This window comes from Pelophylax lessonae, assembly GCF_965119305.1.
Source record: "Pelophylax lessonae genome assembly, chromosome: 1".
NCBI classification, from domain to species: domain Eukaryota; kingdom Metazoa; phylum Chordata; class Amphibia; order Anura; family Ranidae; genus Pelophylax; species Pelophylax lessonae.
The window spans coordinates 376,023,057-376,043,959 of NC_138768.1; the positions used below are offsets into that span (position 1 = coordinate 376,023,057).

At 43.9% G+C, this 20,903-nt stretch overlaps 1 protein-coding gene across 2 annotated transcripts in view; it reads left to right on the top strand.

Annotated features, from left to right (window-relative positions):
- The window catches only part of SMARCA2 (SWI/SNF related BAF chromatin remodeling complex subunit ATPase 2), a 300,239-nt gene that overhangs the window by 111,895 nt on the left and 167,441 nt on the right, over window positions 1-20,903 (top strand). For both annotated transcript variants that reach the window (XM_082242988.1, XM_082242989.1), the window contains exons 19-21: window positions 5,119-5,232; window positions 17,820-17,927; window positions 18,496-18,582. In XM_082242988.1, the coding sequence (XP_082099114.1) occupies window positions 5,119-5,232; window positions 17,820-17,927; window positions 18,496-18,582 (309 nt within the window). The remainder of the gene's footprint in view (window positions 1-5,118; window positions 5,233-17,819; window positions 17,928-18,495; window positions 18,583-20,903) is intronic.

A 20,903-nucleotide genomic window follows, 5' to 3' on the forward strand; every position in this document is an offset into this window, starting at 1 on the left:
CATGACTGGCTAAATCTGAATTTTCAGTAGGCCTAGCATCATGGATAAGGTAAGAGAGGGTTTCCCTGGATGTTGGCACCAGTTCCTGTCTTTACATAGCAAAATCCGCAGTGCGTATTAAGATGTTTTATAGTCCGAGCATTTAGGAGGTGTTTACTATTGTGATAATTCCTGATATTTTAGGTCTGTTTTTTGTATGCACAAGCAATTTTAATTTGGCGGTTTTTCCTCTTCTATTTAGACTTAGTCTTAGGAAGTTGAGATAACTGTATCGCGCCTCCCAGATGATGCATTCCCACCTGTTTTTTGTTTTATTTTTTTTCTTTTGGGCCAAAAGTGCACACAGCCTTTTTTTGTAGACTATTACTGGATTGGACAAATGAATGGAAAATGCTTGTTCGGGGAATCCCTTGATAAATGAATCAATGAAGTCACTGGGGGAGAGGTACTCCTACCCCAAAAAAGCCTAATTCTGCTACTCAAATTAATACTCTGTATCTTTTAGGTGTCAACTTCTAAACCATGGCTTAGGTAAAACCAAACCTCCCCAAAAGCTCTCCTCACAATGAAGCCATTGATTTAAGACCTCCTGTACTTTGGCATCCAATTTGTCATTTGAAAGGATGTGTGGACGAAGCTTGCTGGCCCTGCAGCTATGGACATGAAAAATGCCTCTGCTTATAGTGGATCAATGTGGCAGTCCCTTGGGCAGTGTTTCCCTGTAGGGGATTTTTACAGACAGTTTTTGCTGTAGAAGCAAACTATTGCAGCGACCAAGGGCAAAAGGGGCGGTAACATCATTGCACGCATATGCGCATGTGAAGGCACCATTTTCAGCCAGCCCTTAGCACAGCAACACGTGCGTCACTGCTTCCTGAGCTGCACAGCATGGGAATTTTTTTGCACCATGCCACATACTGTTTGTTGCTATTCTGCCTACAAGCCCTGCACACAGCAGTCTCTGGTTTCACAACCCAGGCACAACACCGCAAGTATTTCTACTTTCAGAGTTAGTCTTCCGCTTCATTTTTGTCAAGGTAGGAATGTCAAGGTAGGCATATCTGTGCTGCATAGTCAGCTTTTTGATGTTCTCAATGGCTTGGAGAGAAAGGAGTGCAAATATGAGTGTAGGATGTAGGTGTCCTAAAAATTCCCCTGGATGAAAAAGATGATGGATCTGTTGAGGATCCAGAATCCTCTGTGACGACAAGTCCTCCTTAGAAGGAATCCGGTGTCTCACACAAAAGACCATGGTGGGCTCTAACCTAATCTAAGTGATAGAAAAAGTCCGGTATTTTTAACTAAAAGGAAAGAAAAAAGTTATACCTGCCCTGTGCAGTGGTTTTGCACAGGGCAGCCTGGATTCCCCTCTTCTCGGGTCCCTCTTCGGTGCTCCTTGCCCCTCCCTCTTGTTGGGTGCCCCTACAGCAAGTAGCTTGCTATGGGGGCACCTGAGCTGAGTCACAGCTCCGTGTGTCCATTCAGACGCGTAGCCACGGTCCGGCCACTCCCTCTTCCTCTTCTCGTTGGCTAACTGTCTTTGACAACAGTAGGAGCCAATGGCACCACGCTGCTGTGTCAGCCAATGAGGAGGGGAGTCCTGGCAGCTGAGACACTGCTGCAACATCGCTGAATTAAGATGGCGCTTAGGTATGTATGAAGGAAGCTGAGGGGGGCTGCTGCACACAGAAGGTTGTTTATCTTCATGCATAGAATACTTGAAGATAAAAAAAAATACCTCTGCGTTTACAATCACTTTAAGTTACTGTTGCCAGAATCCTCTTCCTTGAAATTCGCTTGGTTTTAGTGGCTGGAAGGTTTTCTAAAGGCTTTGAATTTCTCTGTGGATGCATTGTAAGACTCTAGAAGGCAGCTTTCAGGGGTGGGCTTATGTCTGTTAACATGAGATGAATCCTCTGGCATAAGTGTTGGTCAGCAGAACTTCTCTGCAAGAGGTGGATTAAGAGGCTTCCGTTCAAATCCTCCTCACAGGGAAGGGGTGCCCTCACTTATGCAGTTGGGGGAAAGTCTATTGACCTTCGCAGCCACCTGCACTCCAGTCTGCAACTTAGTTTCCAGAGACTACAGACTGGAGCTTTGCTGTTTTTTCCCTCCACCTTATGCTCACGAGTATCTTCAGGTCCACAAAAAAAAAAAAAGCTTTTCTTTGCGGCCCTGGACAAACTGCTGTCTCCAAGGGGTCATTGTACCTCTGCTGGAAGAGGAGAGATCTCATGGCTTCTATTACAAACCTGTTTATGGTTCCCAAACCAAACAGAGCAGTTTTTTTTGCAGTCCTGGAAAAAACTGCTGTTCCAAGGGGTCATCATACCTGTGTTGGTAGATGTGGGACCAGTTCTGGACCTTTAGTGTCTCAAAAAGTTGCTTTAAATACAAACATTCAGGATGCAGTCCAGCCAGACAGTAAAGGCTTTGCTTCTTCATCAGGGGGGCTTCTAGCGTTGGTACGGGACAAACACCAGGTATCCCTTCATCTGCCAGTACATCTAACTCCCAAGACCAGGTCTGCTATGGAATGGTGGATATCAGCACAGATGCTGGATACAAGCAAATCCTTCCTTCCGATGAATTGGAAGGTCTTGATTATGGATTCCAGTCTGCAAGCTGGGGAGGTATTCTGTAAAACCTCTTGATTATATGATTAGATGAATGTGGTCATAGGTGAAGCCAGAGGTTGCTGATCAACATCCTGAACTTTTAGATGATTCGACTAACTTTCCTACACTGGTCTGTCTGTCTGACTGCCTGCCTTTTTAGAGCCGACAAGACAGGGTACAGTTTGACAATGCCAGAGTGGTGGCATACATCAACCAGCAAGGAGGGACAAGAAGCTGCTCAGGAGGAAGTGTACCTGATCTTATTTTCGTCATAACTTCACGTTCTGGCGAGCTCCACTGTGTGCATTCCTGGTGTGGAAAATTGGCAAGCATCTTTACTCAGTCATTAGCAGCAGAATCCAGGAGAATGGGCTCTTCATTTTTCACCTAGGTGAAGGTGTTGGTGGATTTTTTTTAACCAGTGTTTTTTGTACTTCTAAAGATTTGATTAAAATTATCCCATGATTAAGCTGCACAGTACTGTTGTGACTTTCTTATTTGGGGTCCTTTCCTCCAAAAATCTTTTATGCTTTTATCTGGGTCACTTGAATCAAACCGCCAAGAGATGAGTCAGCAATCACTTGGTACGCTGTCATTTTGGCTAATTTAGCCCTACAGTGTTTACTAGTGAGATATTGGAAATACTAACTTTTTTCTAGGCAAACCTTTTTTAATTTAGGATATATCAAGGGAGGGTTATATAACCTCTGTAAGATTTTTACTTTTCGCCATGTGTGCCATAGCAGAGATTTCCCATTCACTTCCTGTCCCATAGCCAAACAGGAAGTGAATGGGAATTTCTTGGGGACCCCCAGGTTACCAGAACTAGTGTCCCCATTGGAACATGTCCCCTCTTTTTTTACTTTTCTAGGGACAACCCCAATGATCATGGTAAACTGGACAAATAGAGAGGGTGAATCTCCCTAACAGGCACAGACAGCACTAAAGCCTCGTACACACGCAACGAATTTCCGCCAACCGGTCCTCCGTCTTTTGTCCAGAGTCATGTCTGTTGGTTGGAATGTGCTCTAGACTTCACACGAATTTTCCCGCACGACAGAATTCTACTTCAGAAGTGATGTCATGTGTTGGATTGCTTTGTATGTGTTCTTTCATCTCTGAGCATGCCTAGTCTTGCTCATAAGATTTTTCCCCATCGAAATCTGTACTAATGAGACGAAAATCGGACGTGTTTTGATGGTCAACAAAAATTATATAGCATGCACACCAGGATTTTTTCGGCCGAAAAGTCGGAGTCGGTTGTCGGAAGCATCATACTAACAAGCCGAAAATCGGCAGGTCGGACGAAAATTCCCGGCCGAATTTCCACTCCTGTGTACGGTGCTTTAAACCTGATAGGGGTTCTAATCCCTCTCCACGCTATCCAGAACCAAAATAAAGCTGTGCCTTCAGTTATGCTTTAACACTAAATTGGATATACATGTAGACCCTATGGACTGACCTGGGTGTTTTTTCCTGAAGAGGAAAGAAGCACAACATAAGAATTACTTGCATCTGCTAGGGTATGCTGTTTAAATGTGGGGTTACCTTAAATTTGTGAGCTTTTTTAATGAGAGCTTTCCTTTTTTTGGTGGTGGCAAAAAATGTTCCTTTTCTATAACTAATAATAAAGAAATTCAGCTAATTTCGTATAAGTGTTACGGAGTGAATGTGCCTCGTTTTCTCAGTCTTTTTGGTATATAAATCTAGTATAAGGTTTTGTTTATCTGAACTTCCTCCTAACTCTATTTAGACACCGGACAAGGAGGAAACCTGCCTCCCTAGACCAGTCAGTTTGTTGTTGAAGTGCCTCGCTTTGACTCTAATCAACCAATCTAAGTCAAAAGGTGATCAGACACAGTTGCTTTATGTGCGCTTTCTTGTCGGAAAGGAGTTAAGATGGGAAATTCTACATTTTTAATGCATGGGTTTTCTGTGTGAACACTGTAGCCATGTTAGTCTAAAAAAAAGAAACCAAAAAGAAAACCGCATTTTGGTGTCATCATTTCTAGCAGCAAAAAAAATTGTTTTGTGATGGTATTAAGCAAAAGCTCAAAAACTAGAAATCCTTAATAATGCATTTTTGGATTAAAATCTCTTTCTGAGCCCATCAGGATCTGGTTCTGCTTATGTTCTGTGTCCTGATTTATTATACTGAGCACCTGCAGGAGAGAATTCTTCCCCAGAGAGAAAATTGTAACATTTCCCTTTTTTAGATCCTTACACCAGACCAAGCAGATCTGTGCTAGCAGACAACAAAAGATATCTTGGTATGCTGTCACTGATTTATAGTAATGGATTTTATTGCTACAGCTAATATCCACAATAAAGGGGAGCAGAAAGATGGAAAACTCACTTAATGGCAAATATTTGCCTTGCTACACTGGTGTGAAGAGGTTTACAAATATATCTTTTAGTAGGTTACTTTAAAAGCATTTGTGTTGTGTATTTTCTATGCCCATCAAATAGAATTCACTAAATAGTCTTTATACTGTTAAAGGTGGATTTAAATGAAGAAGAAACTATATTGATCATCCGGCGTCTGCATAAAGTGTTGCGGCCCTTTTTGCTGAGACGACTGAAGAAAGAAGTTGAGTCACAGCTGCCAGAAAAGGTTTGTGATGCTAGTGCCATTGAACTAATTGGTATGCAATTTTTTTTTTTTTTTAACATTTACTTTATTACCACAGTTCAAAAAAGTTATGTAATATGCTAATGCATTTCATATGAGCAGCAACAATGGTACTGCTGGTTACTGAACTGACTAGGAGAGAAGAGAGGAAATGTAGTTCTGGGGAAAAAAAATTGGGCTCATCCATCACAAATTACATTTTGTGACTAGTACATGTGTAGTTTTTGGCACAGCACAGGGCTTTTAGCACTGAAAACAAGTTCAGAAAAGTCTTTTTTTTTTTTTTATCGGTCACACTAAAGTGTTTACCAGTAAGGGGCCAGCTTGGGATCTTGACCTTCTCAGTACTAATCCCTTATCTAACTCTCAAAACTTACCAGATTCTGAAAGCTTACCCTTGCTCTTAATCACAAACTACTAAAGGAAGCCCATAATGAAAACCTATACAGCAGAAGTATGGAAGCTTCCCTTCATACCCTCCTGAAAATACTAGTTCTCTGGCAGTAATGCTGAACCAGTGGCTCCAGTACTATAAGTCACAAACTTGGAATTGCGAAATATGAGCTTTGACATTCCTGATGTGTATACTCCATTTTAGGTTAGTATCGGTATTAAAGCTAGAGCCAGCAAGGCAACTAGTATTTCTTTTCCGTACATCACAGTACACAGAGCAGGCTATAAATCATGACTACCTGGGTTATGCGCCACCTAAAGGTGTATGGACACTGGAAAAAAAACAGGAAGTCATCCCTTTATGTAACCATTCCTCTTCTTTAAGTACCTCCTGTCCTTTTTACCAGTGTCTGAAGGTTATGGTCACTGATGTGCAGCTCTCTGCATATTATAGCCAGATTCTCAAATGGTTCCAGTAGGAATCTGGAGATTGGTATTATCTGGATTCATTTCTCCAACAAGGACGCTAAAATGAATAGAACCTAGTACCCGCTTCAATGAAGATGGATGAACACGTAATGTCTTTTCGGTGCTTGACCCTGCATACATGGGACCCTATTAAATAAAATAGTGATATGAACACAATGTGGTCCCACACCAATAGCAATAAACAATGATAAACTGTGTTGCGATACTCTACCTACAGCACATAAATAACTACAGAATAAAGATAAAAAATCCTCAGTATCTTACATTGGACAAAAAAAAAGTCCTCTGATTATACATTTATTCATCATGTGAAGATAATCTTTAATTGCGTGCAACACCACCAATAGGAATGCCTGCTAACCTGAATCCCATAGTCCTCTGATTATACATTTATTCATCACGTGACGATAAATCTTTAATTGCGTGCAACACCACCAATAGAAATGCCTGCTAACCTGAATCTTGGCCCTATATAAATGAATATACAGCTCACAAAGCGCTTTCACTGGACATTGATTACTCCATCCATTCACCAGGCTCCCCAGAACAATGGTATGAGAAATACTGTTGAATAGTGGCAGGTCCTCTATTAACTCATAACTCATTACTCATAAATGTATGACATCAGACACCTCACTTGTTTTCAAAGCAAAGGTAAGAAGAGAAGGCCTCCAATAATGTAGTAGTTTAATGGTAACTGCAGTAAAAATGCACTCACATTCTATTTTTGAGTCAGACTCATTGCCAGCATAGAGAACAAAGACTTCTGGCTTTCCGCTCTGGACCGGAAGTAATGTCACTAGGCTCCGCCCTATGCGTTACGCTTACAAAATTCCATGTCGCTTTGCTTCATTAGGTGTGGTGTTCTTGATACCAATACTTCCGCTAAAAAGATCTCAGAATAGCTGGCTCAATTTTTTTTTTTTTTTTTTTTTAAGGGAGTTGTTTCTGGTACTTCATAATATGCGGATCCTTGACATCAGCTGCACGGCATTGTTTTTTGCCTTTTTTTCCCCCCAAGTCTCTGTTACCAGGAGACAAGGCCCTTCACACATTAGATGTGGATTGGACTGTTGAGAAGTATCTTAATTTGACAGCTGCAGTCAAACAGATTCATTCATTGCCCTTCGTAAAGGTCCAAGGAAAGGTCAGGTGATATCATGTTGACCGTTTTCCTGTCAACTAGATCGTTTGTCTTTATCATCTTTTTCCCCAGGCCTCAGTAGCATTCCAGCTTACACATGACTCTGCTATTCAGCTCAGACCAGTATATCTGAGGATTCCTTGAGGAGTTATCCAGACCAAAACTGAGACCGCTCACCTGTGTGTATACCATCTTCAGAAGCTCTTGTCTTTGGCCGACCTGTATGTAAGGGGAATTTTTATACAGCGTTCCTTAGTCTAGGCTAACCTTTAGCCGATAAAGCGTATGCTGGACATTTTGTGGTGAAATCACTCCATTTTTAATCAACAGTACAGGGCACAGGCTTCATTAATCATAGACCATGGGTTTTATGGTGCAACCTTCAGGTGAGGACATTGGCAAACACTATTTTGGGGCAACCCATATAACCCCTCCCACACCAAGCAATTTGTTTTTTTGCTAGTGTCCTTGGGTGATGGATGACCATCTACTGAGATTAAGCTTTGGGCTTATTTCTAATTTTTCCTGGAGGGTTAGGAAGACTCTACATGTTCTTCATACAAAGAAATTCCTTTTTGATCCAGGCGGCATCTGTCGGTTCTCCCACAGCTTCTGGATTAGTGACCCCCTCAGCAGTGCTTCAAGAAACCGTACCCAGACCCCGACCCCATCCTGTGGAAGATGCAGGGATAGTCTGAACGTTTTTGTAAAGCATAGTGCAGTTAGCCACAGGGTGCTCTACAGGTCCTGGGCAGTGGTTATCTGCACCAGTACGACCCAGTCCCTGAAGACCCCTTCAATGGAGGAGACACAGGATATGCCCTCTCAAAGAGCAAAGTGGGGAGTTTCCACCTGAAGAGGTGCCAGTTTCCTGGAGTAGTGAGTCTGGGGCTTTACCTCTCCCTCTGTGGGGGGTCCCATCCTACCACTTTCCCCCCTTTTTTTTTTTTTAAGTTTAGGGGTAATCCCTGGGCGCTAGGTCTTTAAGTGCATAGGGGTAGACCAGGAGCAGTATGCAGGTGCATGAGTCACTTAAATTAGTTTTTGCCCTATTGTACTGTGCACAACTTTCTGCTTAGGTAAATTTCTCTATCGCTCATTGACAGACGTAGTCTTCTTGATTCTCAAGAGCTGGGTTATGTTGTCTCCGCAGGAGTAGGACTAGGCAGAATGACAAAACGTTCTGGCTCCACCCTAGGGGGCAGTCCCTGAGGGTATATCCTCCCTCTCTCTGCTACAGGGAATCAGTTTTTTTCTGTCTAGTCAGGAGTAAGGACCTAAGTTCCTTGCTGGGATCTTTTGGTCCTGGCAAGACTTTTTTTCTTTAAGAAAAATACATTTTTTAGGTAGTTTTCTCCAGTGTTTTTTTCCTGTGAGATCTTCAAGCAAAAATGCCGGACTGGGCGACACTTGTGGTCACCCCAGCCGGCCTACGAGCGCGTGCAGACCAGGCATTGCGCTTGGTCGGCCGCGACATATTCAAGTAAGTTTGCGGGGCCGGGCGACGGGCTGGATGTGAGATCCAGTGGTCACCCCGGTTTCTGCCTAAAAGCGCGTGCAGACCAGTGCGCTGAGTCGGCCGCGACGGAGTCCCAGTAAAGGGACTGACTTTGCGAGTTAAAAGCTCGCTTGGACGCCAGGACCAGAGAGTCGAGGCGTCCACAAACCCCCACCTCGGTGGAGAGGGTATTATGAAGAGAGGGTGCCTGTCGGTTCGGTATGGTGAGTAAAACGTTCCTTTTTTCCTCATTTATGAGGCAGTATATATTATGGGCCCCTCCAGATATGGTCAGTATATATCTGACACTTACAAGTCCCCCTTGTAATACAGCATGTGTTTGTGGGAAGTGGACTTGGTTCAAGAGCTAACACTCTACCCAGCAGACTGTAACATTACAGCAAACATAGGAGGTATTATCCTACCTTATGTGCAGTGTATCTCTGTAGATCCATATGTCACCTCTCAGCAGAGTGCAGGTGGATGTGCTGGGAAGACGATATCGGCGGTCCGCCGCCATTTTGCCGTAGACCGAATGCATGTATGTCCTCAGGTCACGCCGGCCGCCATGTTTTTGGAGTCTTATGTCTCTTCTATGGGGGCGGCCATGTTTTGTGAGCCCAGCTTCCTCGTGGAGGGCTGGGAACGCCGGAAGGCGTACACAGGGGGCGGAGCCACGCCTTCTGCCCGGGAAAAAGCAAACAGCTCCTTCCAGTTTGTGTAAGACAGACGCTGGCTGCAGTTTGTTGGAAACTGCACTGCATCGGTTGGTGAGCCTTGGGGGTCCCTCTCTCTCTCTCTCTGGGATCGAGAAGCAGGTACTCTGAGGGGCGCTATTGCGCTAGGGGGAGACACACAAAAAAAAAAAAAAAAAAAGGGTTTTTTTGTTTATTGCTGGCAAAGTGTCCTGTATTAACATGGACCCTGCCACTCATGTATCTCCTCCGGATCCCCTCGAGGGGTCTGCGGGATCCTCCAGCACCCCATTGACAATTGAATCTTTGTCAGCCATTATGGAAACTTTTGTGTCCCGGGTGGAAGTGGCTTGTCAGGGACAGGGCGCAAGAAAGCGACCCCCGCCTAACCCCTTATTATCTGAAACCTCGGATTCAGACTCTGAGCCTATTTCTGCAGTTGCAGGTACTTCATCTGGTATTGGTGTCTCGGGTCCTGTCTCTTCAGACAGTGAGGAGGATGTTTCGGCATCTGCCATAGCCCGAGAGGAAGCGTTGGTAAACGCACTCATTGTATCTGTTCAAGAGACTTTAAGGTTACAGGGTATTCCATCAGAAATAGCTGAAACTGAGATCCCTTTTGGGACTAAAAAGCGCATCAAAGTAGCAAAGGTTTTTCCATTGCCCAAATGTTTTGGCAATCCAATCGATGAAGAATGGCGTCTGCCAAAACGCACTTTTAATATTTCCAAACGCATTGACAGGCGTTATCCGTTTGAGGAAACCCTTATTAAGAAATGGACAGAACCACCTGTGGTGGATTCACCAATTGCTAGATTGAATAAAGCCACGGTTATTCCTTTAGAAGACGCTCCGTCTTTTAAAGATCCAGTGGATCGCAAGATAGAAGCTATGTCTCGCACCATGTTTTCCTTGATTGGATCAGCTTTCAGGCCAATAATTGCTATTGGTCTGGTTTCGCAGGCTGTAACTGAATGGACCAAGTGGTTACGCCGGGACTTAGAAGAAGTCCCTCAGGCGGTATCAGATTTGTTGGAGCAAATGATACAGGGGTTACAGTTTGTATGTGATGCGGCGTTAGACGCCACTCCATTAATGGCGCGAGCATCAGTCTCAGCAGTGGTTCTCAGGCGTACACTGTGGCTAAAAGGTTGGATAGCCGACCAAGGTTCCAAAAAAGCATTGGCTAATATCCCCTTTTCAGGAGAACGTCTATTTGGAGCCAACTTAGATGAGATCATTAAGGATCTCACCGGTGGAAAAAGCACCTTTTTACCGCAAAATTTTAAAGGTAGAGGAACTCGTCAAAGACGAGGGCCTTCTTTTTCTGCTCACAAGAGGTTTTTTCATCCAGCGGGTGAAAAAACTAAGTCCTCCAAGGTTCCTACAGGAGGCATCAGGGGTCGTTGGTCGGGCAAGCAAAAGCCCGCCCCCTCCAGACCTGAAGATAAACCATCCAAAGCCTGAAGGTGCGCCCCCACCCATAACTGGGGTGGGGGGACGTCTTCGCCGGTTCCCGGATCCATGGCTTTCCAGAATCCCGGACAAATGGGTTTGCGAAGTCATAAAGTCAGGGTACAAGATCGAGTTTCGATCTCTCCCACCGGCGCGATTCTTCCCTTCCAATATCCGACTATCTCCGGATCGTCTAGAAGATCTGCGGAGAGCAGTCACAGATCTACTACAACAAAGGAAAGAGGGCAAAGTGCGTCCAATTCTGGACTTAAGAGCACTCAATTCTTTCGTCAACATAAGAAGATTCAGAATGGAGTCCATTCGCACGGTAGCAGCCTTCCTGCATCCAGGGGATGTCCTAGCGTCCATAGACATCAAGGACGCCTATCTTCACATTCCCATTTTCGCAGGACATCAGCGTTTTCTACGCTTTTCCGTAGAGGAGAACCACTATCAGTTTGTGGCGTTACCTTTCGGTCTCGCCACGGCTCCGCGGGTCTTCACAAAAGTGTTGGCCCCAATGTTGGCACTTCTGCGCCAAAGAGGTATATCGATTCTAGGTTACCTAGACGATCTTCTGCTTCATGCAGAGTCTCCTCAGACCTTGCTACAAAACATAGAAATTACTATGATTTCTTTACAGGAATTCGGGTGGCTGGTGAACCAGCAAAAGTCTTTTCTGGTTCCCACCCAGAGGCTCGAATATCTGGGTCTAATTCTAGACACAGTCAGGACAAGAGTGTTTCTTCCGGTAGGGAAACTTCGAAAGATTCAATCAGCAGTCCAGTTGTTACTGTCCAACAGCTGGTCTTCCCTTCGGACTTGCATGAGGGTTCTGGGGTTGATGGTGGCTTCATTCGAAGCAGTCCCATTTGCCCAGTCCCATACCCGAATTCTTCAGCAAGAGATTCTCCTCAGATGGAATCGGAATCCGGAATCCCTGGACAATCAGATACGATTGAGCAAACAGACCAGAGAGTCTCTGGTTTGGTGGCTTCGGTCTCCAATGCTCAGCCAGGGAAAGTCATTTCTGGCAATATATTGGACGATAGTGACCACGGATGCCAGTCTATCCGGATGGGGAGGAATTCTCGGTCAATTATCTGCCCAGGGACTTTGGTCCCCGGAAGAATCCAGATTACCGATAAATGTATTGGAACTGAGAGCGATCAGACTTTGTCTGATTCACTGGACCGAGCAGCTCCAGGGCAGCCCGGTTCGGATCCAGTCGGACAATGCCACGGCCGTGGCTTATGTCAATCACCAGGGGGGCACCAAGAGTGTCCGAGCGGCCAAAGAAGTGGCTTGCATTCTTCGCTGGGCGGAACGATTTGTTCCAGCAATCTCTGCGGTGTTCATTCCGGGGGTGGAGAATTGGCAGGCAGATTATCTCAGCCGTCAGACCCTGGATCAGGGGGAATGGTCCCTCCATCCAGACGTTTTCCACCAGTTGTGCCTACGGTGGGGCACCCCGGATGTGGATCTGTTGGCATCACGATTCAACAGGAAAGTTCAGAGATTCGTGGCTCGCTCCCGCGATCCTCTAGCAGAAACCGCAGACGCACTGATCGCCCCGTGGGGGCAATACCAGCTAATATATGCCTTCCCTCCTCTCGCGTTACTGCCAAGACTTCTTCGCAGGGTAGAGGAGGAAGGAATCCCAGTAATCCTGGTAGCTCCGGACTGGCCTCGTCGAGCTTGGTACGCCGACATGGTCAGACTGGTGGCGGACGTCCCGTGGAGACTTCCTCTCAGAGAGGATCTACTGTCTCAGGGACCGATCCTCCATCCTGCTTTACGATCGCTGGCTTTAACGGCCTGGCTATTGAGACCCAGGTGCTGAAGGACAAAGGTTTGTCAGCTTCAGTTATTCCTACTCTAGTTGAAGCAAGGAAAGCGACTTCCAGAAAGATTTATCATCGCACATGGAAGTCCTACATTGCATGGTGTGAACCTTTGGGGTTCCGTCCTCGGTCTTATTCGATTAGTCGAATATTGGCTTTTCTGCAACAAGGGGTTGAGCAGAAACTGGCCTTGAGTACTATCAAGGGTCAGGTCTCAGCATTAGCCATCTTCTTTCAGAAGCCTTTGGCTACTCATTCCTTGGTGCGGAATTTCATCCAGGGGGTGCGACATCTGGCTCCGCCAGTGCACGCGCCGTTACCCCCCTGGGATCTTAATTTAGTGTTGTCGGTTCTTCAGAAACCTCCCTTTGAAGATATTAGGGAGATTCCTCTACCCACGTTGTCCCAGAAGGTGGCCTTCTTGGTGGCTATTACTTCTGCACGCAGGGTGTCAGAACTGGCCGCATTATCTTGTCGTTCACCATATCTGGTGGTTCATAGAGATAAGGTGGTTCTTCGTCCGAATCCATCCTTCCTACCAAAAGTAGTTTCAGAATTTCATCTGAATGAAGAAATTGTATTACCTTCCCTGTGTCCTAAGCCCAGTCATCCTCGGGAATTTGCTTTGCACTCCTTGGATGTGGTCCGGGCGATCAGGGTATACTTGAAAACGACAGACTCGTTTCGCAAGACGGATTCACTTTTTGTGATCCCAGATGGACCCAAAAAGGGGTTGCCTGCATCTGCCGCGACCATTTCCAGATGGATCAGACAGACGGTAGTGCAGGCTTATTCTATTAAGGGTCGGGAGCCCCCGTTCCCTGTTAAGGCGCACTCCACTCGGGCACTTAGTGCGTCATGGGCCTTTCGCCATCAGGCGTCAGTGGTCCAGGTGTGCAAGGCGGCTACCTGGTCGTCGGTGCATACCTTCTCTAAACATTATAAAGTTGATGTAATGGCATCGTCTGATGCCTCATTTGGCCGCAAGGTTTTGCAGGCCGCAATTTGAGGAGACCAGTGGTCTACCTCGAGGGTTTTTTTCCGTTGGAAAATTTTTTCTTTAGTCTCATTCTTTGTTTATAATGAGCCTTTAAAACTTCTAGTTTGGCACCGGTTGGGCCTACTAGATTGGATTTGATTTTGTCAATCCCACCCCTCATTTGTGGCACTGCTTCTGGATGTCCCAGCTCTTGAGAATCAAGAAGACTACGTCTGTCAATGAGCGATAGAGAAAAATGGATTTTTGTAAGAACTTACCGTAAAATCCTTTTCTCTTAAGCTCATTGACAGACGTAGTACCCGCCCCTCTATCATTGAGTTGGGTTGGGTTAATTTCTCTGTACTGCTTTAAACAGAACTGATTCCCTGTAGCAGAGAGAGGGAGGATATACCCTCAGGGACTGCCCCCTAGGGTGGAGCCAGAACGTTTTGTCATTCTGCCTAGTCCTACTCCTGCGGAGACAACATAACCCAGCTCTTGAGAATCAAGAAGACTACGTCTGTCAATGAGCTTAAGAGAAAAGGATTTTACGGTAAGTTCTTACAAAAATCCATTTTTGTTGCATATGCACGCGGCTCACTAAGGCATACGGTTCTGCCCCTGTAGGTGGTATCTCAGCCCTCCTCAATCTCCACGTGCCATTTTGAGTACATACTGTCCTGCAGACAAGGCACACTTCAGCTCAGGCACTCCCTGCTTCATTTAGAGGTCCTTGTCTGTGTAACAGCCTTCACTAGGTCACCCAGTAGTTCTGATTTGGTTGACACAGGATGGCTTTAGCCCTTCTGCTCCATAGCACAAGTCATGAGTACTGCTCAGGGATCCTCTTACCCACTTGGCAGATGTGCATAAGGGTTCCTTGGGAAAGTGGTGCTATGGACCTCAGACTCCACTCCACGGAGTCCCCCCTTAACCCTGTGGGTTGCCATCAATCCTTCTTTTTGACAAGAGGATATTTCTGCCTGTGGCTGACCTAATGGGGAAAGATCCCTGCGCTAGGAATTGCAAGTACTAAGTCATTGTCTGATTTGTCTAACATTGTAAAATTGCTCCACGGTGAGGAGGAGGAAAATTAAGTGGAAGGTGAATCTAAAGAGTTGAAGAACTCCTAGTAGGAGAATAGGCAGTCCCCTTCGATGCTTACCGAACTGAAAGAAACCATTAAGGTTTTGGTGGATGAGGTATGTTCCTATATAAAATTATAGCCTTCTCTACCTTTTGGACAGAAGGTTACTAGTATGGGATCTCTTTCCAAATGTAGGAAGCCTGCAAACCCTTTTCTAGACCCATAGTACAGGAGGTTCGTCAATACACCGGCCGTGGCCTGCCAAATTGTTTACTCAAATTGCTCGCTCAGCAGTACCCTGTTGAGGAGGCTTACCACAAAAAGAAAGTTCCAGTGGTGTACAGGACCTTGAAAAAGTATTCATACCATGTGAAATTTTCCACATTTTGTCATGTTACAACCAAAAATTTAAACTTATTTTATTGGGATTTTATTTGATAGATCAACTCAAACTGGCACATAAATGTGAATTGAAAGGAAAATTAAAAATGGTTTTCAAAATTTTTTACAACGAAATATCTGAAAAGTGTGGCATGCATTGTTTTCATGCCCTTTTACTCTGATACCCCTTACCAGAATCTAGTGGAACCAATTGCCTTCAGAAGTCGCCTAATTCGTAAATACAATGTACAACATGTACAATGTACAACATGTAATCTTAGTATAAATACAGGTGTTCTTTAAAGCCCGCAGAGGTTTGTTAGAGAACCTTTGTGTACAAACTGCATCATAAAGGCCAAGAAACAAACCAGACAGTTGTGGAGAAGTTTAAAGCAGGGTTAGGTTTAAAAAAAAAAAATTCTAAGCTTGGAACATGGAGCACTGTTCAATCTATCATCAGAAAATGGAAAGAGTATGGCACAACTGAAAACCTACCAAGTCATGGCCGTCCAGCTAAACTGACAGATCGGGCCAGGAGAGCATTAATCAGAGAAGCAGAAAGAGACCCATGGTAACTCTGGAGAAGCTGCAGAGATCCACAGCTCAGGTTGGACAATCTGTCCACAGGACAACTATTAGTCAAGCACGCCACAAATCTATCCTTTATGGAACAGGGTCAAGAAGAAAGCCATAAAAAGTCCAGTTTGCAGTTTGCGAGAAGCCATGTGGGGGACATGGCAAACATGTGGAAGAAGGCGCTCTGGTCAGGTTAGATGAAAATTTAACTTTTTGGCCTAAAAGCAAACGAAGTGTGGTGGAAAACTAACACTGCACATCACCCTGGACACACCATCCCCACTGTGGTGGTGGCAGCATCATGTTGTAGGGATGCTTTTCTTCAGCAGGGACAGGGAAGCTTGTCAGAGTTGATGGGAAGATGGATGGAGCCAAATATAGGGCAATCTTATAAGTCTGCAAAAGACTTTAGACTGGGGCGGAGGTTCACCTTCCAGCAGGACAACAACCCTAAACATACAGCCATAGCTACAATGGGAATGGTTTAGATCAAAGCACATTCATGTGTTCGAATGGCCCAGTCAAAGTCCAGACCTAAATCCAATTGAGAATCTGTGGCAAGACTTGAAAATTGCTGTTCAGACGCTCTGTCTAATCTGACAGAGCTTTAGCTATTTTGCAAAGAAGAATGGGCAAAACATTTCACTTTAGATGTGCAAAGCTGGTAGACACATACCCAAAAAGACTTGCAGCTGTAATTGCAGTGAAAAGTGGTTCTATAGAATAGGAGTATATTTACTTAAGGGGGCTGAATACAAATGCACGCTACACTTTTTTCAGATATTTATTTGTAAAAAAAAATTAAACCATGCATCATTTTCCTTCCACTTCGCAATTTTGTGCCACTTTGTGTCTATCACAACAAATCCCTATAAATAACTTTGTTTTTGGTTGTAGCATGACAAAATTTGGAAAATTTCAAGGGGTATGAATACTTTTTCAAGACACTGTATCTGGCTATTTCTTCCCTCAACAAATTCCTGACTGTTTTGATTGCAGACATCCCAGTCTTCAAAGACCCAATGGACAAGATGTTCCTTCTTTGCTCTGTCAATGTTGGCCATACAACTGATTGTGTTATCTAAGGCTGTATGCCAGACCTCAGTGGTATGGGCCAAACGCAATGGCACCATGGTCAACTTTGCATTGTCCATTCATTTTCTTCACCCTGTTGCTATTCATTGGATTACTTCTTTCTTAAATGGACTACATAACCAATGCATCCACCTGTTGGACCTACACTCAAATGTAGGCGGTAAGCATAATATTCTCAGTGTTAAAAAGAATTTCCACCTGGCCACGTCATTTATTCACAACGTTCTGCGAATGGGAAACTACAAGTACTTGACAGCCTTTGTGGCTGTCAGCTTGTAGAACTACCAGGGCGCTGTTGCATGCTCTAGGTAGTTCATTGTCTCTTCCTGTCATTGTCTCTTCCTGTCAGCCTGCCATAGATTAGCACAGGACCCGTTCTAATAGGAGCGACACAAGTCGCTCCGACTTAAAAAAAAAAGGGTCCTGAGCTTCTTTGGGGTGACCTGGAGCGACCTGCATTGACTCGGCAAGTCGGGTCGCTGCTATGTGAACCGGCTCTAAATTGTTGCACCAGTCTCAATATTTTCAGAAATCTTTCACAAAGAACAAATCAAAATTTTTAGCTAGTTTTGTTTTTTTGGTGCCTAAAAATCCCATGTAATGTATAGTATTCACTTAGTAATTCTTAGAAGGGATGTTGAATACTTTTCATTAGTAGGGTCTTATACCCTCTAGAGAGGGTTGTTGTTTGAATTCTTACCTTAGGTGTTAATGACATCAAATTGGCATGTTGGCCAGGGAACTACCATTTTCTGAAGGAATGACTGCTTATATGTTCTGTACAGGTTTCCGTTAAAATCAACGGGTTCACTTCACTTTAGAATTTTACTGTGTCTGTAAGACTGCATTCCTTTTATTGTGCCACTTGAAAAAGTTCCCATTATTTGTTAAAGAATATCACCATTTCTTACCCAGATCTTCAATCTCTCTTAGGTTGAATATGTTATTAAATGTGACATGTCAGCTCTCCAGAAGATCCTTTACCGCCACATGCAAGGAAAAGGTATTCTCCTCACCGATGGATCTGAAAAAGATAAAAAGGTACCTTAATTGATTATCAATAAATGAACTGATGTTTTCACAAGATAAATGCCATTTGTAGACGTGCTTCTAAAAGATGTGTGAAATTGCATTCTAGCATTAGTTTATGTGCATACAATATATTTTAGAGTATGATGTTAGTACTGACCTTCCTTGACCAGTGGCATCAAATATAAACTCAATTTTACTGCAAACAATACACCTGCAATTGGATAGTAAAACACAGTAATAATGCATAAGTCAGCAAGGGATGTAAAAGTTTCAAATAACTCGGTTATCACAAGGAAAGGATAAAATGGAAGATTTTATAAAGGCGCTGTAACTCATTTCTATAGAAAATGTGCATTTAAAGGGCCTTTGTTTCAACTGTTATCTTCATCCTCTGAAATTCAGTTTCAGTAGTTGGGATAAGAGGTGCATCTAAACTAATCCCAAGCAAACACTGTGTAGCACTCTTATGGTTTTCCCCTCCCAACATTGAACTTGTCACTGTTGCATTCGATTTAAAACCGACTAGAAGTGCGAAATATCTGTGTGGTAATAATAAAGTGATCAATTTTTGTTCTAGGGTAAAGGTGGAGCAAAAACGCTTATGAATACCATCATGCAGTTAAGAAAGATCTGCAATCATCCCTTTATATTCCAGCACATCGAGGTGAGTTAAAGGACTTATATTGGCACTAGGCATTGCAGTAGGGTGCAGTGAAACAAGACCTATACATGTGGATTATGCCTAAATCATGAATCTAATGACATTTCTACTACTATAGAGAAACATTTATTGATTCTTGTTAAAGAGAATGTAATTTTTCATGCTGCTGCTGTTATGCTGCTGCTGTTCTACAAATTATTTTATTCAGTTTGATTCTGCAATAAAACCCCATGTTCTGGGCACCTTTCACTATGGAATTCTTCACACTGGTCAGTTGCAGGGCCGTTGCGTTTTTCAAAGTCCTGCTTGCTGCAGTTTTGGTGCAGTAAAAAAAACGCACCTCCCTATTGAAATGGAAAAAAGCATAAAAGACAAGGCAAAAAGGCATCAAAATCGCACCTGTGGTGTTTTTGAGTCATGTGTCCTTTTTTCACAGTTGCAAAATTCACCAAAAATGTGGCAAAACGGTAAAGCCCAGCAAAAACACGTGTTTTTACAACAAATTAATGTGAAAGTAGTCTAAGTTAAGTTGGAAAAAAAAGTGATGCTGCATCCAACAATGCTGTTGAGAGTGCTGCAAATGGAACAGGAGGTCAGCGTGACAATCAAGGTCCCAGTGTTTAGAACTAACAGATTACTTCTAAATATGTATTTTGCGCTATCGCCCTAATAAAAAACTAAATACATCTTAGTGAAAATGTGCACAAAATCCCATAAAGTGGAACTTTATTCAGGACATTCAGTTCTGACCACTTTAGGCTGGCCCCTTTTGCAGGTATAGTTATGTAAAACATTAAAAATAAGTGCCTATACGGTTCTAAAATGCACTGTTTCACCCTGCTCTGCACATGATCAGTTCTCTATTCTCAGCACTGTGCCTAAAATCAGGGGTTCTAGAGGCCCTTCAGCTGATTGCTTCAATATTTACTGTTGCTGAAGAGGGAAGAAAGCAACAGGAATGACTGTGTGGCGGGAGCACAGAAAAGAATAGCAGGGGAGCTGACAGGACAAACCCTTCTAGAAATGTACATCATTAAATAGTAGAAAATTTCATGGTTTTTGGGATCAAGAAGAGGGAAAAGTGTCCAATAAGTGACTGCTCTGGGCTTCAACAAAATGGTGGCCCCCACCAAAAAAGCAATGCTGGAGGCAGTTCACAGCACACACTTATTTTGGTAGCATAAATATTAAAGTGGAATGGTACTGTATATTCTTTTGTTAGTGAACATTAAAGTGGTTGTAAAGGCAGAAGTTTTTTTTTATCCTAATGCATTCTATGCATTAAGGTAACAAAACTTTCTGTGTGCAGCAGCCTCCCTAATACTTACCTGAGCCCCATCTCGATCCAGCGGTGTCCATGAGTGCCTCGGCCATCCGGGACTCTCCCTTTTGATTGGCTGAGACACAGCAGTGGCACCATTGGCTTCCACTGCTTTTAACCACTTTACCACCGGAGGATTTTGCTGTCTTACGTCTGGGCCACTTTTTGCCATTCGGCACTGTGCGACTTTAACTGACAATTGCGCGGTCGTGCGACGCCGTACCCAAATAAAATTGACGTCCTTTTTTTCCCACAAACAGCTTTCTTTTGGTGGTATTTGATCACCTGTGCGATTTTTACTTTTTGCGCTATAAACGATAGAGTGTAAATTTTGAAAAAATAACAATATTTTTCACATTTTTTTTAATATGAAATTCCCCCCCAAAAAAATGTAAAAATCAAAATTTTTTAAAATTTTTGGCCAATTTGTTTTCTGCTACCTATGTTTGGTAAAAAAAAATCACAATAAGCGTATTTTGATTGGTTTGCGCAAAAGTTATTGCGTTTACTGACTAAGGGAAAGATTTGTCTTTTTTGGTGTTGTTTTTTTTTTTTAACGAGTAATGGCGGCGATCTGCGATTTTTTTTTTTTTTTTTTTTTGCGGGACTGCGACATTGCGGCAGACAGATCGGACCCCTGACTGACATTTTTGACACTTTTGGGGGTACCAGTGACATTACTGCAGTAATCAGTGCTATAAATATGCACTGTTACTGTAAAAATGACACTGGCAGTGAAGGGGTTAATTTTATTGGAGAGGGAGGGGTTAATGTATGCCTGGTGCTTACTGACGTGTGTGGGGGGAGGTGACTGAGTGACACAGGGACAGATCCAGGGTTCAGCTATGCTGAACCCTGCAATCTGTCACTGTCTGTCACTTCGGAGATCCGCCCGCTTGTGTTTACACAGGCGGGCGGATCTCCACACTCGATTCCCCGACGATCGGGGAAGAGCAGGGGCGATCGCCGCTGCTCCTCCCCTGGCCCGACTCCCGCTGTGACT